The sequence below is a fragment of the Sebastes umbrosus genome, chromosome 3 (assembly GCF_015220745.1).
Source record: "Sebastes umbrosus isolate fSebUmb1 chromosome 3, fSebUmb1.pri, whole genome shotgun sequence".
In the NCBI taxonomy this organism is placed as follows: domain Eukaryota; kingdom Metazoa; phylum Chordata; class Actinopteri; order Perciformes; family Sebastidae; genus Sebastes; species Sebastes umbrosus.
In genome coordinates this window covers 25,610,274-25,630,577 of record NC_051271.1, presented here as the reverse complement: position 1 = coordinate 25,630,577, position 20,304 = coordinate 25,610,274, and the positions used below count along the sequence as shown (strand labels likewise).

Below are 20,304 nucleotides of genomic sequence, written 5' to 3'. Positions count from 1 at the left end.
GTTTTGTTGCCTAAACGTAAGCAAGTTGTTTCCTGTGAAGACGGAAGTTTATTTTGAAAAGACTGTATGCCGGTAACAAGTGGAAATTGACGTGCGTTACCGGAGATTCGTAGGAAAACAAATGATGTATGAGGATACGTTGACCTGGAGCGAGCAGTCGGTTAGCTTAGCTTAGCATAAAGACTGGAAACGGGGGGAAACAGCTAGCCTTGGGTCTTGCCAAAGGTAAAAAAAAAAATTCACCTACAAATGCCTCCAAAGCTCACCAATTAACACGCTGTATCTTGTTTGTATAATCTGTATAACAACTTCAGTGTAAAAAAGACAATTTACAGATTAATGCAGGGTTATGTGGTGCACAGAATAAACTAAAGAGGATGCAGTGTTTAGCGAGGCTCTTTGTTAACTTAGTTTATTAAATATTAATTTTATATCTACAGTATGATCAAAATTGCACCACTGATCTTACCACATGTACCACACGACTTACCACACTGTATTATAATCAAAAGGTCAATATATTTAATTGTGTAAAGCGACCTCATAAGACCATGACCAAATCTTTTAATTGTTATCATAGACTGTATATACGAAGTGGACGTAGTCACCGTGACGTCACCCATTGGTTTGTCGACTGCCATTTTGAAGCCTCGAGTTCGGCCTTTTGGCCGTCGCCATCTTGGCTTTTTGCAACTAAAAGTGACACAAGAGGATGGAGCTAAGTACAACTGAACGTTGAATAAGACATTTCTAATGACCAAAAAGTTCCATGAACTGAAAACACACTATGAAAGGGTTAAAGTTGAAAGATGAAAACATGGACAACTCCCGGATCGAACAACGCCGTGGTAGCGACCTATCAATCACAAGGTAGCCACGCAGTAAACCATCCCCTGCTTTATTGTCTATTTGACTCTAAATGGGACCATAATTGACTAAATGAACATCATGCTGTATTGAAGAAGACTTGAAACTAGCGATTGAGACCATAAACTCATGTTTACAAAGTTTACCGAGGTAATAAATCAAGTGAGAAGTAGGCTCATTTTCTCATAGACTTCTATACAATCAGACTTCTTTTTACAACCAGAGGAGTCGCCCCCTGCTGGCTGTTAGAAAGAATGCAGGTTTAAGGCACTTCGGCATTGACTTCACTTTTCAGACCCGAGGTTGTCGCCTGGTTGTGATTAGATTTTCTAAAAACTTTACAAGCAATGTTCATGAACAATGACACGGGCTAGGAGCTAAAGTGTCTTGTATGTAAATACAGTAATCAAATATTGATTAAATCTGTCTTAAAGACCTACTATTGGTACAACCCACCACCTCCCCCATCATCACCATTGCCTCCAGGATGTGCAGGAGTTTCCATCATCCACCTGCTGGCTTTCCTCCACCATCACCACGTCTCTAGCCTCTGGGGGATCCTGTCCTCTTATCTCTTATCTTCATATTGTTACACACCTCCGATTGATCGGTTCCTATTGAATTAAACATTATATACAAGAGCTAAGCTCCGATGCAAACAATGTGCCTCACTAAATCCTAACAGGAACACACAACAGGTGAGATACAATCAATACCACTGATTAAAAAGAATAAGATCATAGTGCTATATTTCAGTTTTACCATACATTCCCCCTCAGCGCCAAAACAACAAACTGCTGTCTTGCTCTCTGCTGCTTTTCCCCCCATGAGACAACTAGAATACATAAGGGGCTTGTTTGCCGGATATCCATTTACAATCTGATGCCTTCTTGTCCCTTTAAGCTCTTGGAAATAGAAAAAGCTCCAGTCTTCTTGCTAAATTTAGGCCTTGAGAGCTTGCTAGAAGTTTTTTTTTTTTTTTTTCAAACGAATGAAAATGTGCTTTGATGACCTCAATAAATGTCCTATGCTACTGCATATATCAGAGAAATAATGACTAGTTAAGCCGACAATGTTTCATTTCCCTATCACTTAACAGCCATAACAAATAGTCTATATAGCAAAGACATCCAGCTATAACAGGCATGATTAATAAGGCATGATCTTCTGAAGGATTCAGTTTAAATGTTAATTACAACCACTGGTCAGCCTCCTTTCACAGTTGTCATCATCTCTGGTCATTAATTCAATAATTCAAAATTATGCCTCATTAATATTAAAGAGCAGAGATGATTGACTGAAAGGCCTGCAGCATGAGGAAGACGAGGCTGTTGCATGAATACTGGCTTTCTCCGCTCTAACAAAGCACAGCTGCTTCGTGTGTCATTGTGTTTTGACACCTGGATCAAATAGTGATTTTTTTCGGCGAGACAGATTCAGGAGGCTACATTGTGTTATCATGTCACACATTTGTAGAGAAAGGCAGCGTGAGGAGATGTGTGCTGAGTATGGCTACATGAGAAGGAGATGTGAGACAGACAAGGATGAAAGGGTGAGAGTAAAGGGGATGATGAAAGAGACGCAGGCTGAAATGTGCTGTTTTCAAAGCCACTCAGAGAGAGAAAAAAAGCGTGACTGGTTTCCCAAGAAACCACTAATCCACGACGTCCTGGCACCGATCAATCACGGGAAAGTAAATATTTTATTGTGGCTGGAAGCAGTCCTCTCAAAAAATCTGAACCCCCGTTACAACTCACACATGGCTGAGTCACACAGAGATACAGCAGCAAGGTGGTGATGTGGAGCTTTGACAGAAATGGATTATTAAATCATTACGAGAGAAAAGGCCACCTGAAATTCAGCTGTCAGACTCTCAAAAACAGAGAATGAATCTTGTGTCAAATTCTTGTTTGCAATGACGACGGTGATGTTTTGTACTTGTGGATGCAATCGTTTTCGGATAAACAGAAGTGCAACTGGAACAAAATTGGGAAAAAAATAATAGATAGGCCTTTATCTATGGAAATGTGTAGGGCTGCAGCTAACTATCATTTTTGTTATCAATTAATCCGCTGATGTTTTTTTTTTATTAAATCGATTATTATTTAATGACAATTATGAAAAATATCCCAGGGTCAAGGGTGACGACTTTAAATTCAGCCAATTAGACTGTTGTGAGGCCATTAAATAGGCGTTATTGGTCACTATAAGCACCATAGATGTGGGTCAGTAGGGGCCTACTACACCCAATATTAGATTTATCATCCATTCACATGATAGATCACCAAAGAAGGTGTAAAAGAACACGACAGGCACCTCTAGCGATTATAGTAATTGTGACAGGAGCAGCGGCGAAAGTCAGGCGCTGTAGTATACTGTAGACAGCACGAAACTCCATCAGGGGTGTAGGTTGGCGGCAAAACTCAAAGCTTTCACCCAGAAGACCGGGGTTTGCTTTTTGTGTGAAACCAACAACGTGTAGTTGTCTTTGAGTTCACAAGTATTAAGTTTAACTTTCACTTTTAAAGCCTAGTTATTATAAGACAAACCACAATGTTTTTTTCCCTAAACTTAACTAAGTACTTTTGTTGCCTAAACCTGTTGCCTTCAAAACGTAACATGTCATTCAGTTCTACAACGTCTTAGAACGTGTTGCTTTTAAGTTTCGCTTTCACTTTTACAACATAGTAGGCCCTTAATGACCCACTTTTATGGTTATGGTATGCTTATAGCGACCGATAATGCCTATTTAGGCAGTCGAATCGGGTGTCAAATTGCTGATTTTGTCCAAAACTCAGAGATGTTCAGTTTACAGTGATATAAAACTGAGAAAAGCAGCAAAAAAGGGGCTGGAACAGATCATTTTTTGTAATTTCTGCTTGAAAAATGACTTAAGAATTATTCATCATTCGATATCTGATTATTTTTTTGTCCATCGACTAATAGATGAATCGGCAAAACGTGTCAGCTCTAGTGTAGACTTTTCTAAGGCATACAGACATTTCAATCTATACACACCAGCAGCATTCATTCAGCTCTATGACAGCTTGACAGCTCAAAAAGGAGAGAAAAAAAATCATGACAGCATTGTCTCAATATCAGCTTTCCACCGAAGAAACAAACACACACTGACACCAAACCCCAGTACATCCTCCACACATCTCATGATCAGAGTCCATCTGCTAACAACATGCACTGGTTACTTTAACCTCTCATGTCAGACTTAACTAAATGAGAAAGAAGACAGACGTGTCCACTGAAAGGCTGGCTGCACCATCCTTCCTGTTTCCCTTTTCCTTCGTGTTCAAAGCCTTTCATCCAGCCTCAAGGACACGCACGTCAGTTGTTTCTTGCATCTAATGATAGACATGAACAGCCCTCCACTCATAAATCCTGCTCTATCTGAAGACTAACATCCACTGGATCATCCATACACTACAATTTAATATCATGCAGAACCCTTTCATGTTATACCTCACTTCATATCGCTAATGGACATCTGAGTGCAGCGTCTACGTACGTATGTTTGGTTTACACAGAGCTTGATTCTCCCTGAGCTGGTCTCATTACAGCTCTACATTGTTACATTATAGCCTTAATATCCAGTCCTAGCAAATGAGCTCTAACAACAGATAGTACGTGTCAAGCAATAATTATGCAGATGATAGGAAATTTAAACATATTTCACAGAAAAATCCACTATGCGTTCTGTGCATCCATTTTTCATAGCGTGAAAGTGTTTGGCGTCAGCAATGTTTTTCTGTAATCCAAACAATTTACATGACATCTCTTCCTAAAGGGACAAATATTACTCTACTGTCTTTGACATATTTATATTAAAACACAAACCCGTGATTACATTCATCTTTATGGGAGGTGTCGTACTCATTCTCAAGTCCAAATTCTTGGATGTATTGCAGATCACATTCTTACTCTGATTTATTTTTATTAGAGAGCCGTCAGAAGTCTTGCCACGATAATACGACATCTACATGCTCCTCTCTCTCTGCCGTTAATGAGGCGAGTTCTCTCTCTGGCCTGACAGCTTCACTTTGCATTCAAGATTGCTGCTCGAGCTTGTTTTTTTTTTTTTGACGGAGGCACAGTGACAGCAAATAGCCAGCAAGACTCCTCCGTGCTCTGTGGAGCCTTTTAGAGCCGTCGGCTTTCTTATGCAGCACGGGGCGCTCATACTTTATCATAGATGGTTGCAGGAATAAATCAAGCCTCAGGGTTGAGGCCTACTGCAGCAACTGTGTGTGTGCTAAATATGATATGAAACCCTGACAGGAGTTTTCTCTGTACTGCTCTCTTCAATACAGAGACCACGAACACCTGCACAATCTAATACAACTGCAATACTGCAACACTCCAGTCCCTCCCCTGTTTGTACAGCACGTGAGGTGGGTACAATACAAATCACAATATAACACAATCTGACACAACAATGCCAAAACGTACAGCTACAAGAATTACCATAATAATCACCTTTCAAACACAATAGGCTTCACAAAGGAAGCATTTGTTGTAGCTCTGCAACCAACAATTACTTATTTTGTCTATTACTTTGCCAATTATTTTCTCACTTAATTGGTTTGGCTTGGTCCAGCCTCTTTCTTTTCTATTATTGCTCTACACGCTTATAAATGATCTCAATAACTTTGTAATTTTAATCTTCTATCTATTCTTTTTTTTTAGGGTAACATCTGTCCAGGGACTACAGATGAAAAATAGCCTCTTGTCTAACTGTGGCATATTTACAGCACTGTTCCTTAAAGGGTGCAATGTGTAAGCCACATGCTCCAAAGAAAAACAAGACACAAAACCGAGTATATGTCTGGACCGTGTTTGATCAGTCTGCGAATTTGTGGCTAAATTGTTATACAAATAGTCAGTGGTTAGGTCTATAATGATAAATCCAGCGGTACATGTCCACCAGGTCCGGCGAGAACACTAGAGGACGCGCTGCTCCACTCAACTGGCCGTTCAAGTGGTGACGTACTCGATCGTAGAATGCACCTGATTGGTCCCTGATTTTCTATTTGCTATTTCAAACAGGAGACAGCATGGCGGCCTGCTCGTAAACTTTCTGTTATTCCGTCTAAACAATCCACCAAAATCTACTTCTGAAAACATTTTAAGCGAGAAATAGTCTCTGTCACTGCTGAATCTCAACTAGATCGCCTAGTTTGACAGTTTGGTCGCTGGACGGGCTCATTTGCATAAAGGACTGTTCCGCCTTTTTCATTTTGAATGAGCAACGGCCAATGAAGAATCTCCAACACTCTGCCGACCAATCGTCCAATAATATATATATATAGTATTATTCTGGTTTTAGGAGCATTCTTTGGACATGTATACAGCGCATTCGGAATATGCGTCTCAATTGGGGTTTTTACAGTAGTTTGCAACACACGACCTCTTGCCTGTTTACAGCCAGCTCTGTGCGTTGAACACAAACCAACTAGCCCACAGTTTACAGAGATGCATGCCCGAAAGAAAAGAAAGAGAAACACACCTACTTTTAAACATTATGAAAGACTGGAATACCAACAGGTTTTTGGATATGCGCAATCATCGCAACGCCGACCTTTTCAAGAAGGTGGTTGAAGGAAAGAAAGAGGGAGGCTGTGTTCGCTACCGGTTACGTTAATCGGAGTATGCACGGCTGCATGTAAACAAGAATATTAGTGGAATATTCATTTTCATTAGCCATGTAAACAGCTTAGTAATAACATAATAAGGGCAAAAAAACGAATATTTTGTGCATGCACACATAGTCAGTGACTCACTATCGCCTCTGGAGGGACAAGTGGTATTACAAGACAGGACGGGCCTGGACAGGCTAGCTGGTTAGCATGCTCTTTTCAGTAGATATCTCTACAACACAACACATGGACGTCTTTGACATAACATCAACACTGTAACCTCTTCACATTCTGTTGATAATGTTGGTTCCTTTTTTAATGTTTTAAAACTAAAATTATGTCCAGTTCTTACACATAGCACCTTTAATGTGCTCTGCCCTGTTAAATTAACCAATAAATAAATAAATAAATAATAAATGCTGTTGTGTGCCTTTTTAAGGATGTCTTCAAATTGCTTGCAAATCATCACAGTTGAAAAGCTGGGACATGGAAATGTTTGTCATTTTTGCTTGAAAAATGCCTTAAATAATTAATCAATAACTAAAATAGTTGCCCGATATTTCTTTGTTGCTTGACTGATCGATTAATTAGCAAATGGTTTTAGCTCTAAATGCTTCAGGGCAGGATTATTGGATTGCAAACATTACACAGGTCTATTAATGACTGTATCAACCCCCTGCACATCTCATGCAAACCTTTCCCACGAGGAGAGGAACAATTAAGTATTAAAAGAACAGCGGCTGATAATCTGGCTGCCGCTGGAGCACATACAGTATTATGTCCTCCTGCGGGAGCTCTCAGTGAGGTCAGCCATCATTTCCGTGTATGAAACGGATCACAAACTGAAGATCAACATTAATTAGAAATAGCTCTTCAAAATTATCTACTGGAACAATAATAAGACAATTGGCATGTTAGCAAATGCAATCATTTCAACTACATAAACCTTGCCGTTATGTCATCAAGCAATTGTTAATGTCTGGAAAGATTACGTCAGTATTCGCCATATTTCTGTGACAGACACAAAATGAGGCTGTTTTTCTACTTTGAGTCATTCTGTAGCACGCTGAAATGATGGAGATAACCGTCCCACCATTTTTCATTCCTCCTCAGGCTCCAGTTTCTGCTGATTACAGCTGCTCTCATTTATTCCAGCTGCTATCAAACCACTTAACAGGCGTGCTTGAGGGACTCTCAGTTTTGACTGCTACAGCAGAGTGTGATGTTTATCATTATGTGTTTTCAGTGACTCTTATAGTATGAGCTTGTTTTTGTGTGAATTGTTTGTGAATGAAACTAAACCGCACGCTGGGATTACAATGATGCTGAATCTGTTTTATATGCTTTTCATAATTATTTACAGAGCGCAGAATCAATTATTAGGTTGTGTCATATTTTCATGCATAGCGCTGCTCGCAGCAGAAGCCAGTTCGTGGGAGTTTCCTCTGGTTGCATAGCAACTCACGGAGAGGTGACTCGCATTCTTAGCATCTGACACCACTGATGTACAACCCGATGCACATCTCCTTGAAGGAGTTTCACAGACTCTCCAAAGTCACAGGAGAATATCAAAGGTTGTTTAAAAGAATCAGCTGTGTGATTACGGTTGTTGGGAAGCCATGATTGAGCCAATAAGCTGCTCTGTGGCTGTTAACTTCTGCTTAGTCATCAACCCTGCTGAACATTCACCGACTGTGATGCTCTTTTTCCACCTCAGACCGACTCTGTATTTTAGAGTCTGAATGAGCTTACTGTTTGACTGCCAGCTTCTCCAAAGAGAGACACAGAGAGAAAAAGTGTGTGTGTGAGAGAGAGAGTGAGAGAGAGAGAGAGAGTGAGAGTGTGAGAGGGAGAAAGAGACTGGGCTGCTGGCATAACCAGGAGGCAGTCACACAGCCCAGGAGGGGATTTTAAGAGTATGACCTTCCCAGTCTGATGCCGCCAGGTTTGGGATGCTAACCACAGCTACTTACAACAGAGGGGCGGGACTAAATAGAAGAAAAGCACACTTGTCTTCTAGTCATTCGACCGGATGAAACACTGTTTTGTATCAGTCTATCACAAGATCGGCCAAGTCAACTTCTACTGTTACAAGTTGAGCTGTCTCTGTAATGCTGACACAAAGAGACACTTTTGTGAGTCAGCTGTGACCTCCATTACATATTTATTGTACAGCATTGCTCAGTAGCACCAAAACCCAATGGACGACTCTAGTGTTAAAACAATCAACTATTCAATTAGTTCATTAACAACAATTCTGATAAATAATTACTCTTATAAGTAATTTATATTACTCGTAGGGTTGTCAAAGTTAATGTGAATGTGAATGAAAATGGGTTCTATGGGTACCCACGAGTCTCCCCTTTACAGACATGCCCACTTTATGATAATCACATGCAGTTTGGGGCAGGTCACAGTCAAGTCAGCACACTGACACACTGACAGCTGTTGTTGCCTGTTGGGCGTCAGTTTGACATGTTATGATTTGAGCATATTTTTTAATGCTAAATGCAGTACCTGTGAGGGTTTCTGGACAATATTTGTCATTGTTTTGTGTTGTTAATTGATTTCCAATAGTAAAAATATACATACATTTGCATAAAGCAGCATATTTGCTCACTCCCATGTTGATAAGAGTATTAAATACTTGACAAATCTCCCTTTAAGGTACATTTTGAACAGATAAAAAAATGTGTGATTAACTTGCGATTAATCGCGATTAACTATGGACAATCATGTGATTAATCACAATTACATATTTTAATTGATTGACAGCCCTAGTTACTTGCTAAAAGCTGTTCTCTTCTCTCTGATTTATGTGAATGAAAATTTTTAATTTTGAGGTTTTAGAGTTACACGTTGGATTTTATTGTGAGGAACACCACATCAGTGAAGCAGCAAGGAATCTGGACTGAATGAACACTGGAAACTGACAACGTGAACTTTCTGTGAACACCAACCCAGAACCAGGCATCGACTGGGAAGGGGTCAGTGGACAACCAGAGACAGATCGAGGAGAGCATTACGATCTTCCCATGTATACAGTACGACCACTTGTTTTCACACGACCAAAGCTCCGTACGTAGGTCACATGATAACAACTAAACCATCTGCATGACAACCTGCTGAAGGCCGTGAGATGTGGCTGAACATTTTGGAAAAAAACAAATAAGTGGACCTTCTGATAACAAATATGTCATTTGGGCTCTGCAAAATTATGATGGGTATTTTTAGCTTTCTCTGATATTTTAAAGATGAAATTATTGATTGAAAATATCAACATATTTATGGAAAATGAAAATGATTGTTAATTGCAGCAATGCATGATGCACCAGCCTGTCCCAGGGCGTCAAATACTGATGCCCGTCCAATCATTTCATGATGGATGATGGCCTACCTACCTGCCTACCTGCACGCACTCTGACAGGGCACTCATTGACATTGGCAGCATGTTCTTTGTTTAGGTTCATTATGATAATGTTAGGTGTTTTCTTACATGTGAATGAGACAAGAGATATTTGGAAAAGGTTAGCGATGACAACGATGTAGGGATGTTAATAATTAAGCGTTTAACCTTTAACCGACATTAAGCATTTTAACTGATTAACGCTATCGGTTAAATGGTTAAAAGAAATATTAATAATTAATTAAAAAGCTGAGCGGCTCGTCACTTTAAGGAGAAAAGCTGGTCCACCTTAACGGCCCACCTTAAGAGGCGGAGCCGGAGTTGCAGGATACAGGAAGTTGACTCGAGTTGTAGCATTTATTTACCGACAAATAAACTGTTCACACACTACTATGTTCACAGTTATATCGCCACCAACAACCCCACACTCACCGCCGCCACACACACGCTGTCTGTCGGACACTCGTTAAAGTTTCGCCGCGCTGACAGACTATGTGTGTTGCGGTGGCGAGCACGAAGCGACCGGAAATGCTAGAGCTGCTAACGTAGCCCAAATACTGTACACACACTGTTTGTCGGACACTCACTAAAGTTCTGCCGGGCAGAAACACAGCTGACGACCTGCTAAACTAAACTAAATGTGCGATTGAGACTTTTACTGGGAAGATGGCTGCATGTCAGCAACACTACACGCAGCATTGTAGCTGCTCCAGTAACTCTCCTGACGGGTGAACTGAGGACTCTTGTTGTCTGTTGTGCTCATACACTGCAGCTGGCGCACCGCTGCATAGGCACAAATCTTGTCGGTTAGCGGTTAATAATCGGTTAACGGTGGTTAAGAACATTTTTCAAAATTAGCATCCCTACAATGCTGCGTTAAGCTCTTGTGCACTCGTCCTCAGAAGGGCTGGGTTTTGTTCGGTTGGATACTTTTAAAATCTAGCTTACTCTCGCTGGTTTCTCCAAAGTTGCCTACCCCAGCTTTAATATCCAAAGACCTTTAAATTGATATATACATTCCCTTTGTGCCATTCATTAATGCCTTTACAAAGAATCACACACATACACAGTGCACAGGGACATGTGCAATTGTGTGTTTGTGATGAGATTAGACGCCTTGGAAAGCGCCTTTCTGTCTCCGACCTACTGTTGACGTTCAGGCCCGATAAAGAAACCGAGGAGAAGTGATAAAAACCCGGAAGAAGATAGAAAGACGAGGCTGGCTGTCCTGTCAGATAAAGACACGGTACAGATACCAGCTGACCATATGAGCCTTGAATGACACATGTTGATCACTTTAACAAAGAGCTTGTGTTTGCAGCAGCTAAGAAAAGTACTACACCTTAATCAGAGACAGTTCAGAAAGGAGACGGCGCACTGAGAGTCAGTTTCCTGTATCTGTGTCACGTGGGTTTCGCCACTACCCATCCAATGGGAAAATTGAACGTGAAATAAATATTGGACTCATTTTTCACAAGCCTCATATCTTCCAAACATGCTGACACTAAAATGGCATTTTCCAGACAGACAAATCAGGAGAAAATAGTCTCAAAGGTGTTACTGTTTGAATTTTGAAAGTAATGTTAATTCATTGAATTTTATGATAAATGATTCTGCTTGGAAAATTTCATATACTCAAATCTAAATTTACCAAGTCCCAAATCCCCCTGTTTAAAAGTTTTTTTAAATAGATTTTATTAGTTTAATGCAGTCTCTGAAAGATGCAAATAATAAGAAAAGCTTGTCTACTATACATCATTATAACCAATAATTTAATGATATGTCTAGTACATAATTGTAAGAAGCTGTCTATTTTTTCTCTCTCTTTGTTACTTCATCCGTCTAATGTGTATTCTAGTCTGACTTTTGTTTTTCTTGACAATACATTAAGTTAGATAATTGTTAGATAGATGTATGACTTTGTACTATACATTTTCATAATAAAGTTTTAAAAAATCAGGAGAAATTAACTTTGTTCGGGATCTGGCGTCTAAGGTTTGTGAACGCTCTAGATAACACATTTTCATAATGCTAAATATGATTGTTAGTAAATATGTAATGTTAACAAAAGAAAATATAAATACATCATGCAAATATAACCCAATCTGCTTTCATCCATCCACACAACACTTTCAAACGCCCACATAGGAGACAGCAAGTGTATACCATTTCAAACCATTGGTGGAGCTTGAAATATTTATCTTTGTTATAGAATATCTTTGCCTTAATCTATACAAGTGGACAGAAACAAAACATTTTAAAAACCTTCTTCTGACACCTTTATTGGGCTTCAAGTTATAATGAACACAAAATAGCATTAAATCACATTCTTCTTTTTCCAGAGCCTTCTTTTCCCGTTAGATTGTTATTGTGCCTCAAACAGTAATTCCCCTTTTGTAAACACTTGTCATTAATAATGAATAAGAAACAATTCTTTGACATCGGTAGAATACTTTATGGAAATTCAATCCTATGCAGCTTTAAAAACATAATTTGTGAGAGAGGAAAAAGGAAAACCGTTTTGCATTATTTTCATTTATTCCCTTCCATTTTAACATAGACTTAGTGATATATTTTATGCGTTGCTTCTAGCCTGTAAAACTAAAAGTAGCATCAATGTTTGGAGCACACAGTAAATTACTCCAGGATAAATTTCAATAAAAGCTCTGAAAATTAGAAAAAATAAAGCCTGGTTCTACCCACTCTTTGTGCCATGCTGTGGGAGAGCTCCAAATCATGTTCACCAGATTCAGAGCCAGCAATAACTGGCATCCCCACACTGTGATTTATGTCCAAGAGCTCCTTCTATTTACAGCCGTCGTACTTTTAACTAGTTCATGAAGCAGCATGGCAGCTTTATGGAGGGACCGGCCTGAGAGAGAGGTGGGCGACACAGCTGCTCATGTCCAACTATCCATTCATTCAGCATGAGCAGCTAACCAGCCCTGGAGGGCACTGGTGTATGGAGACAGCAGCGGGACAGATGCTGACCACATCTGGTGGGTGGGTGTGAATGAGAATTACACCATCAACAGAGGAGGGGAGTGTGTTGTATGCATGACAATGTGTTTTATGGAAGGAAGAGCGAGGAATAGTTAGGAGCCATCTGTACTGAGGTCAAGGGTGAAGAAATTGGTACCTGAGGGTGTTCATGTTTTACTTCTTTCCTGCTACAACATTTCATTCCACTATAAGCCAAGTGGACTATAAATTGTATAAACAGGAGATGGATAGACCAGTGGACCAACAAAGTGACATCTCCATCATCAGCAACAACAGCAGCAAGTGAGAGTGTGACTTTTATTTTTTGGAAACACAATGAAAATTAGGGCTGCAACTACGGATTATTTTCGTCATCAATTAAAGGAGCAGTGTGTAGGATCTGGAGATATCTAGCGATGAGGATGAGATTGTAACCAACTGAAGCCAATATCAAATATTCACATTTTTAGAAGCTGCAACCAGTGAACTTAATGACTTAAAGTGGCAGTAGGCAGTATATTTTTTGCATCACTGGGCAAAAATGCACTAATAACCTTTCAGCATATTGTAATTCAAGTGTTCTGAGAGAAAACTGGACTTCTGCACCTCCTCATGGCTCTGTTTTTAGGCTTTAAAACATCTAGCCCGTGACGGGAGACTTTGGCCAATCACAGGTCATTTCAGAGAGAGAGCGTTCCTATTGGCTTTGCTCTGGCTGGTGGGCGGTGCTTGGTATTGCCTCAACAGATCTCAACATGGCTGCCGGGTCACAAACTTTCAAATTTTACAGCTAAACAGTACACTAGAAGATGTTTCTGGAAACATTTGGGGCAAGAAATAGACATTACAGTAACAGAATATTGATTCATATTTGATCAGCGCTGCCTAGTTTGACTGTTTGATGATACATATCATATTTGCTCCATTTCTACCCACTGCAGCTTAAAAGAATTAATCCATTATCCAAATTTCAGCTCTAATGGAAATCTATATCTTGATTTAGGAAAGCACACCAACAGGCCAGCTATATAGTCTGAAAAGCAGATGTATCACTTACTGTTGTTTGTGGTTGAGCTCCTGCTCCTTGTTCACCAGGTCCTGTTTGAGGTTGGCTAGCATTTCCACAGAGACGTCCACCTGCCGAGAGAGCTCGGAGGCCTTGTCCTCCAGGTCTTGTTTCTCCTGGCTCAGCTGCTCGCTCTCCAGCTTGGCCCGCTCCAGCTCGGAGCTCTTCCTCTCCAGCTCTGACTGAAGACGACCTACGCGGGCCGCTATTTTCTGCTCCACCTACAAGACAAGAGGCACTTGAGCTCGCTAATGTCCCACCATAATCACCACATTGTCTGAAAAATGTTTAGCACGTTCAATAATAAAGATTTCTGTCAGCGATGATCTTCACATATGTTTAGCATATACATCTTACAGGATCTTTAGTTTGAAAAAAAAAAATGTTTCCTAAAAAAAAGATGCAGAATTAGATAGAAGAGCCCCAATAAAGTCATCATGATGAAAACTTAAGTGAATAAAAAAAAAAAAAAAAGCTATTTTTTTTGCCCAAAAATGTGACTTCTGAGTATGAAAATCTTCTTTAGAGTGTGAAAAAGCATGGCAAATCTGTGGTGCAGTCATGCCACTTCTAACCTAGAAAAACTAAAAAAGATTAAGCTTTTTTTTTGGCCAAAGACTTGGACACTGTTATTAAAGTCTTAACTTCATTCCTTGAGTAATATTATTCATTATATACTCATTTTGGTCAGTAAAAGAACTGATTACAATTATGCAGCTGCTAAGCTCCTTACAGTCAACATGTTATTCCCATTTAAGCTGTTCTCCATTAGTTACTGACAAAAATGTATGACTGATTTTTAAGTGTAACTGATCAGACTCAGTGCATGTCTGTGACAAGATCGTTAATTTTCTCTCTGCTACTGAGCTCAAGATTATGAAAGCAGACTGAGAACAGGCTGAGACCAGTTTATTGTCAAATCTAAATACAAAGGGCGATGAGTATTTTCCGTCAGGGCCTCTGGATTGTGCAACAACCCACCTTCGCACATCAAACTGGTAACCAGGAGCAAGATAGACAGTGTTATGATCATGGAGGGCTATTTAAGCAACCCACCCATGTCAGGGATTAAGTTCCTTAGTGGAAGACTGTTAACAATAAAAATATCTAAAATATGAAAAGTGAAAATCTGAGGGATTGCAGGTGATTCCCACCATTCACCATATGGCTTTCCTTCTATATTATATTTTGTTGCAGTACAACTTCTAGCCATTAGTGGCAGGACTGAGCACACTGCTGATCAACAGAGCCCCAATCACTCATGTGCAAGAAAGAAAATATGCAACAATCACCAGTACCTCACTGGAGTTAGGCATGCACTTGAACTATTTCTCCTACGTCACAGAGAAGTTCCCTCTGAGTTTGTATTTTCTACATTCTTCTGTAAAAGAAAAATATATTTTTTTACATGATTACAGAATCTTTCAAATCAATCTAAATATTTTTTTTGTCTGTAGACAATCCCATGTGTGTGTTGCTTTAATCATATTCATTCTCAATGTTCCCTGGCTGGATTATCAGGTAAAATAAATTGGTATGTATTGTCAGCCCTGTCTCCTAAAAATGACGTTCCCATACAACTAAAATGCATTCTCAATTACATTCGGAAGGACACGTATTTTGTCTGAGATTATGTTTGTCTTTGACGTAACACAAATAGTCTGCGGAAGGCAAGTGACGTAGTACAACGAGCGATGCGCAGAGCAGGTGACGTAGTAAATAGAGCGCCCGTTATTGAAAGTTACGTGGTATAATAACGAGTATAACAAGCGAGAAAGTCCACTATGGACACCCCCCCCCAGGAAACCGCTGTTCATGTCCCGCGTGAAACTAAACGTCAACGTTCACTTGCGTAGTCATTTTAAGCCAAACCATGATGTTTTTTTTACTAAACCTAACCCAGTATTTTTGTCACCTAAACCTAACTAAATAGTGTTGTTGCGTTTTCTGTTTTGTTTACAACGTTAACCACATGTTTAAAACTGCAACCGTAATCCGGAAGAAAATATGTTTCCCTATAAACATAATTGAGAATGCAGTTTAGTTGTATGGGAACTTAATTTTGTAGGAAACAGGGTTGGTATTGTTTGATACAACCACTAGGGGAGAAATGTAATTCCATACAACAAGGTAAGTAAAACCATTTTTGAACATAGTAACATTCTGACCAGTAACTACATAAATATTGCATATATAATTTGTGTCCAGCTCTAACTGTATAGATAATAGATATATGTTTAAGTTTGCTTGTTTTTTTTTTAGCTTGTTATCTTTATTTAACGGTGTGTCTCCTGTATCATGTAAATTTGAGCTACTGAGAGCTAAAGTTGATTCTGACAACCATAATGATCGTACTGACCTCTTCAGACAACTTCTCCAGCCTTTCATCCAGCTCCAGCCGTTCAAACGCCCGGGCCTTCAGCCTGGCCAGGCCTTCCTCATAGGCCGCCTCCACTGCACTTGCCGCTACGTTAGCTGCCACTGCTACAGCTGTGCTGGGGTTTCCATGGGGACCCGGGTCTGCGGATGTCATGGCTTTCTTCATAAAAATCTCCCCAAGGGGAAACTCCACATTGGGAATATACCGGGCTGCAGTGTTGGAGTTAGCCGGGGTCAAACTCAAGTCGTCCGCACACGGAAGCTCACGACAAGGGAAGCGGCGCTCCTTTAAAGCTGAAGGCCGCAGCGGCTCAAAAGGGTCGTTGTTGTTGGCAGGTGCGAGGAGAGCTCCCTCGGCCACTAGTGGCAGCAGAGCAGCGGCGTCACACACACTGTTGGATTTGGAGAGGACGTAGAGGGTCTCGTACGTGTGGTTGTACTCCAGGTGGGCGCGTAAGGACGACAGGCTTCGGAAGCGCTTGTGCTCCCCGCAGCGAGGACAGCGGTATGGCAGGTCCAGAGAGGCCATTCCGTGCAGTAACTGCCGGGAGGAGAGGGGGCGCTCACGCGGCACAACAGCAGCGCCAGTATGAGGTCACAGAGGTCAAACACCTGACGGATCCTCTCATGGTGAAAACAGGGCAAGAGGGCAACAACGGCAAGTCAGTAGGAGGAAGAGAGATCCCATGTGCTATGGAGGAGCCCAGCTCAGTCACATGACCACACATAGTGGCAACATTCAACTGGTCTTTTCACTTTTAGCTGTCATGGTTCCCATGTCTGAGGTCCTGGAAACAGAGCAAGAAAATACAAGTGAGTTTAAGTGCCATCAGATGGGAAAAAGGATCAATTGAACAAATGGAACATAATCAAGTTCAATAAATATCTGACAAGAAAATGATGACAAAGGCTAATCCTAGCAAACAAAAATGGAACCATCTTGGTTAAATAAAGTTCAATCCAGTGGGCGACCTCCGGGTCTGAAAAGTGAAGCCAATGTGGAAGTGCCTTAAACTTGCATTCTTTCTAATAGCCAGCAGGGGGCGACTCCTCTGGTTGCAAGTCTGATTGTATAGAAGTCTATGAGAAAATGAGCCTACTTCTCACTTGATTTATTACCTCAGTAAACATTGTAAACATGAGTTTATGGTCTCAATCTCTAGTTTCAAGTCTTCTTCAATACAGCATGATGTTCATTTAATAAATTATGGTCCCATCTAGAGTCAAATAGACCATAGAGCAGGGGATGCTTTAGGGCACGGCTACCTTGTGATTGAAAGGTAGCTACCACGACGTTGTCCGGTTTGGGAGTCGTCCGTGTTTTCGTCTTACAACTTTAACCCTTTCACAGTGTGTTTTCAGTTCATGAAAGTTAATTATAACCTTTTCGGTCGCCTGAAAATGTCTTTTTCAGCGTTCTTTGGTTGTACGTTGCTCCACCATCTCATGTCACTTCTGGTTCAAATGCCCAGAAGTGGCCAAAACACAAGATGGCGACGGCAGTCCACAAACCAATGGGTGACGTCACGGTGACTATGTCCATTTCTTATATACAGTCTATGATTGTATCTTATCTTATCTTCAAAACAATACACTAGGGAAACGTGTGTGCTCCAGAGCCTTTTTCAACAAATATATCCAGAATTCTCCTGCAACAAGGCCAAGTTAATCCTGCTACTTTAACTTTTATGGACTCCCACAAACTTTTGATTAATACATTTGGCTTTACTTTGAGCAAATAAAGTGGAAACATTCATTGAACCATTAGTCAGTTGTAAACACGGAAAGAAATAAGACAAAGTCACGCATATGTATGCAACTGTCATCCACCAGGGAGGAGAAATCTTTCATATATTAGCATTCTGACACATCCTTGTAAAATTTGATTATACGTACGATTATTCGGGATGGGGGAAAAAATCGATACAGCATAGTATTGCGATATTTTTGCATGGCATTATTATATCGATACATGGATGGCAAGGATCGATCTTTTATTAAATAAACTATTAACCTCTTGACAATCCAACGCTATTCTATCTTTTAGAGGTTGTAGCGGGCTCAGTCTTAAAGCTAGGGTGAAGATACTGGTATGATACTGGATGATATGAAACTAGGAAACCTAAATAACGCTCCAAAGTTACACAAAATTTTAGTGAGGAAAACTGGCATGGCCATTTTCAAAGGGGTCCCTTGACCTCTCACCTCAAGATATGTGAATGAAAACTGTGTCTTATTAGATAAAACAGATGTTGACAAACTGCATAATTTGCAGTTGAAAAAAGGTAATAAGTAAGTATTAAGTTAATTAATAAATTAATAAATAAATTAATAATATTATATTAAAAAATACTATTAAATAAACCCCTTCAGGGCACATCTCCCTGTCGGGGTTTTTTTTTTAAAAATGGCAGACTCGCTGTACATTATTCCGTTTATTACACGGCTACTTATTTCAGAAATCAATAATTTGACACAAAAATGGTCCTCCAGAGTCTAACATCAGAACTGTGTCCATAGCAACGGTCTGTTATACATAGCAACAGTCTGCTATGAAGAAATAACAGACCAGAGAACGCCGTGATTGACCAATCAGAATCAAGTATTCAACAAAGCCGTGTAATAAAACGCAATATATGGCATTATATCTTATGGCAATCGTCAGCATATCGCAAAATGTTTAAAATCGCAATAAGATCATATTGTGACTTGAGTATTGATAATATCATATCGTGGGTTCCCACCCCTTACGATTATACATATATAATTTATTTACTGTTTATTTGATTAATTCAAATAGAATGAGATTGAAGAACTCTTCACTGCACCAGTTCATCTCTCCATATTTACCACTCCAGCAGCCTGCTGTGTCTGAACTGTCCAAGTAGGAACATTCATCTATAAGTTTAGTGGTCGAGAAACATGAAACCAGCATTTCACTAAAGGTTAAAAAGCAAACTCCTGCACTTGTACCCTGAAATACTCAGAGGAAGACTGAGGGAAGAGTGGGGAAAAGGAAATGGCTCCATTAGTGAGAGTGCTTGTTAGCGCCAACATCATCTTCTAGTCTGAAGTCTACGAGGTCAGCTGGACAATACTCTACGTTCTTTACAAGGGGATCTGGTAACTCACACTAAAGAAACTCAGCTATCTGTTATCTGAGTTGTGGCCTCTTTATCCAACCTTTGCTTCTGCAGTTCCTTGTTAGCCTTAAATACTGCCTTATATTTTTAATAATAACCCAGTAGAAAGTGAAGAAGAGATGGGTCAATTCAGTGCACACCAAAAAAAAATAAAAACAAAGCATGCTATTCAACTATTCTCCTTAGACTAATTTCTGAATAACAATGAACCTTGTATTCATGACTGGAGAATGGCAAAAACATTTCAAAAATAGTTTCAATCATTTAATTTATCATTTCCATCTGCTACTTAGACACTGAGCAGAGTGAAGCCACTGCAAGAATATTGCATCACTGTGTTTATCCAATTATCCAGCACTTGATGCCCCTGGTCAAATAGAAATCCAGCATGTCAGCCTCCGTTAATTCCCCTGCATCAGGTCCTCTAATTAAAGTGAAATTCCCAGTTCTCACGAAGAAATATTTTTTGCAAGATCTTTAGGTTAGTCTCAGAAATCAGTTCACAAAAAAACTGGTAAAAAAAAAAGAAAAAGGTCTTTCACATTGCAAAATCATAACAATCTGGCTAGAGCAGAAAGAAAGATTGTTTCAAACAATAACGTACAGGGTATAAATTCAGTATTTTTGTGGTAAAGTTTCACTACTGAAAGCAGAAACAACCCAACATTATAGCATACCAGAAAAAGTTCAAAACATTACAAACGGCATGACATTAAATGGTTAATGTCAATACAACATGTTTTATCCATAGACTGTATATAAGAAGTGGACATAGTCACCATGATGTCACCCATTGGTTTGTGGACTGCCGTT

At 39.9% G+C, this 20,304-nt stretch overlaps 1 protein-coding gene across 2 annotated transcripts in view; it reads right to left on the bottom strand.

Annotated features, from left to right (window-relative positions):
- fbxo41 (F-box protein 41) overlaps nucleotides 1-20,304 on the bottom strand; it is a 65,685-nt gene that overhangs the window by 31,450 nt on the left and 13,931 nt on the right. For both annotated transcript variants that reach the window (XM_037765403.1, XM_037765404.1), the window contains exons 2-3: nucleotides 16,329-17,136; nucleotides 13,961-14,190 (exon numbers count right to left, since the gene is read on the bottom strand). In XM_037765403.1, the coding sequence (XP_037621331.1) occupies nucleotides 13,961-14,190; nucleotides 16,329-16,877 (779 nt within the window). In that variant the 5' untranslated portion in view covers nucleotides 16,878-17,136. The remainder of the gene's footprint in view (nucleotides 1-13,960; nucleotides 14,191-16,328; nucleotides 17,137-20,304) is intronic.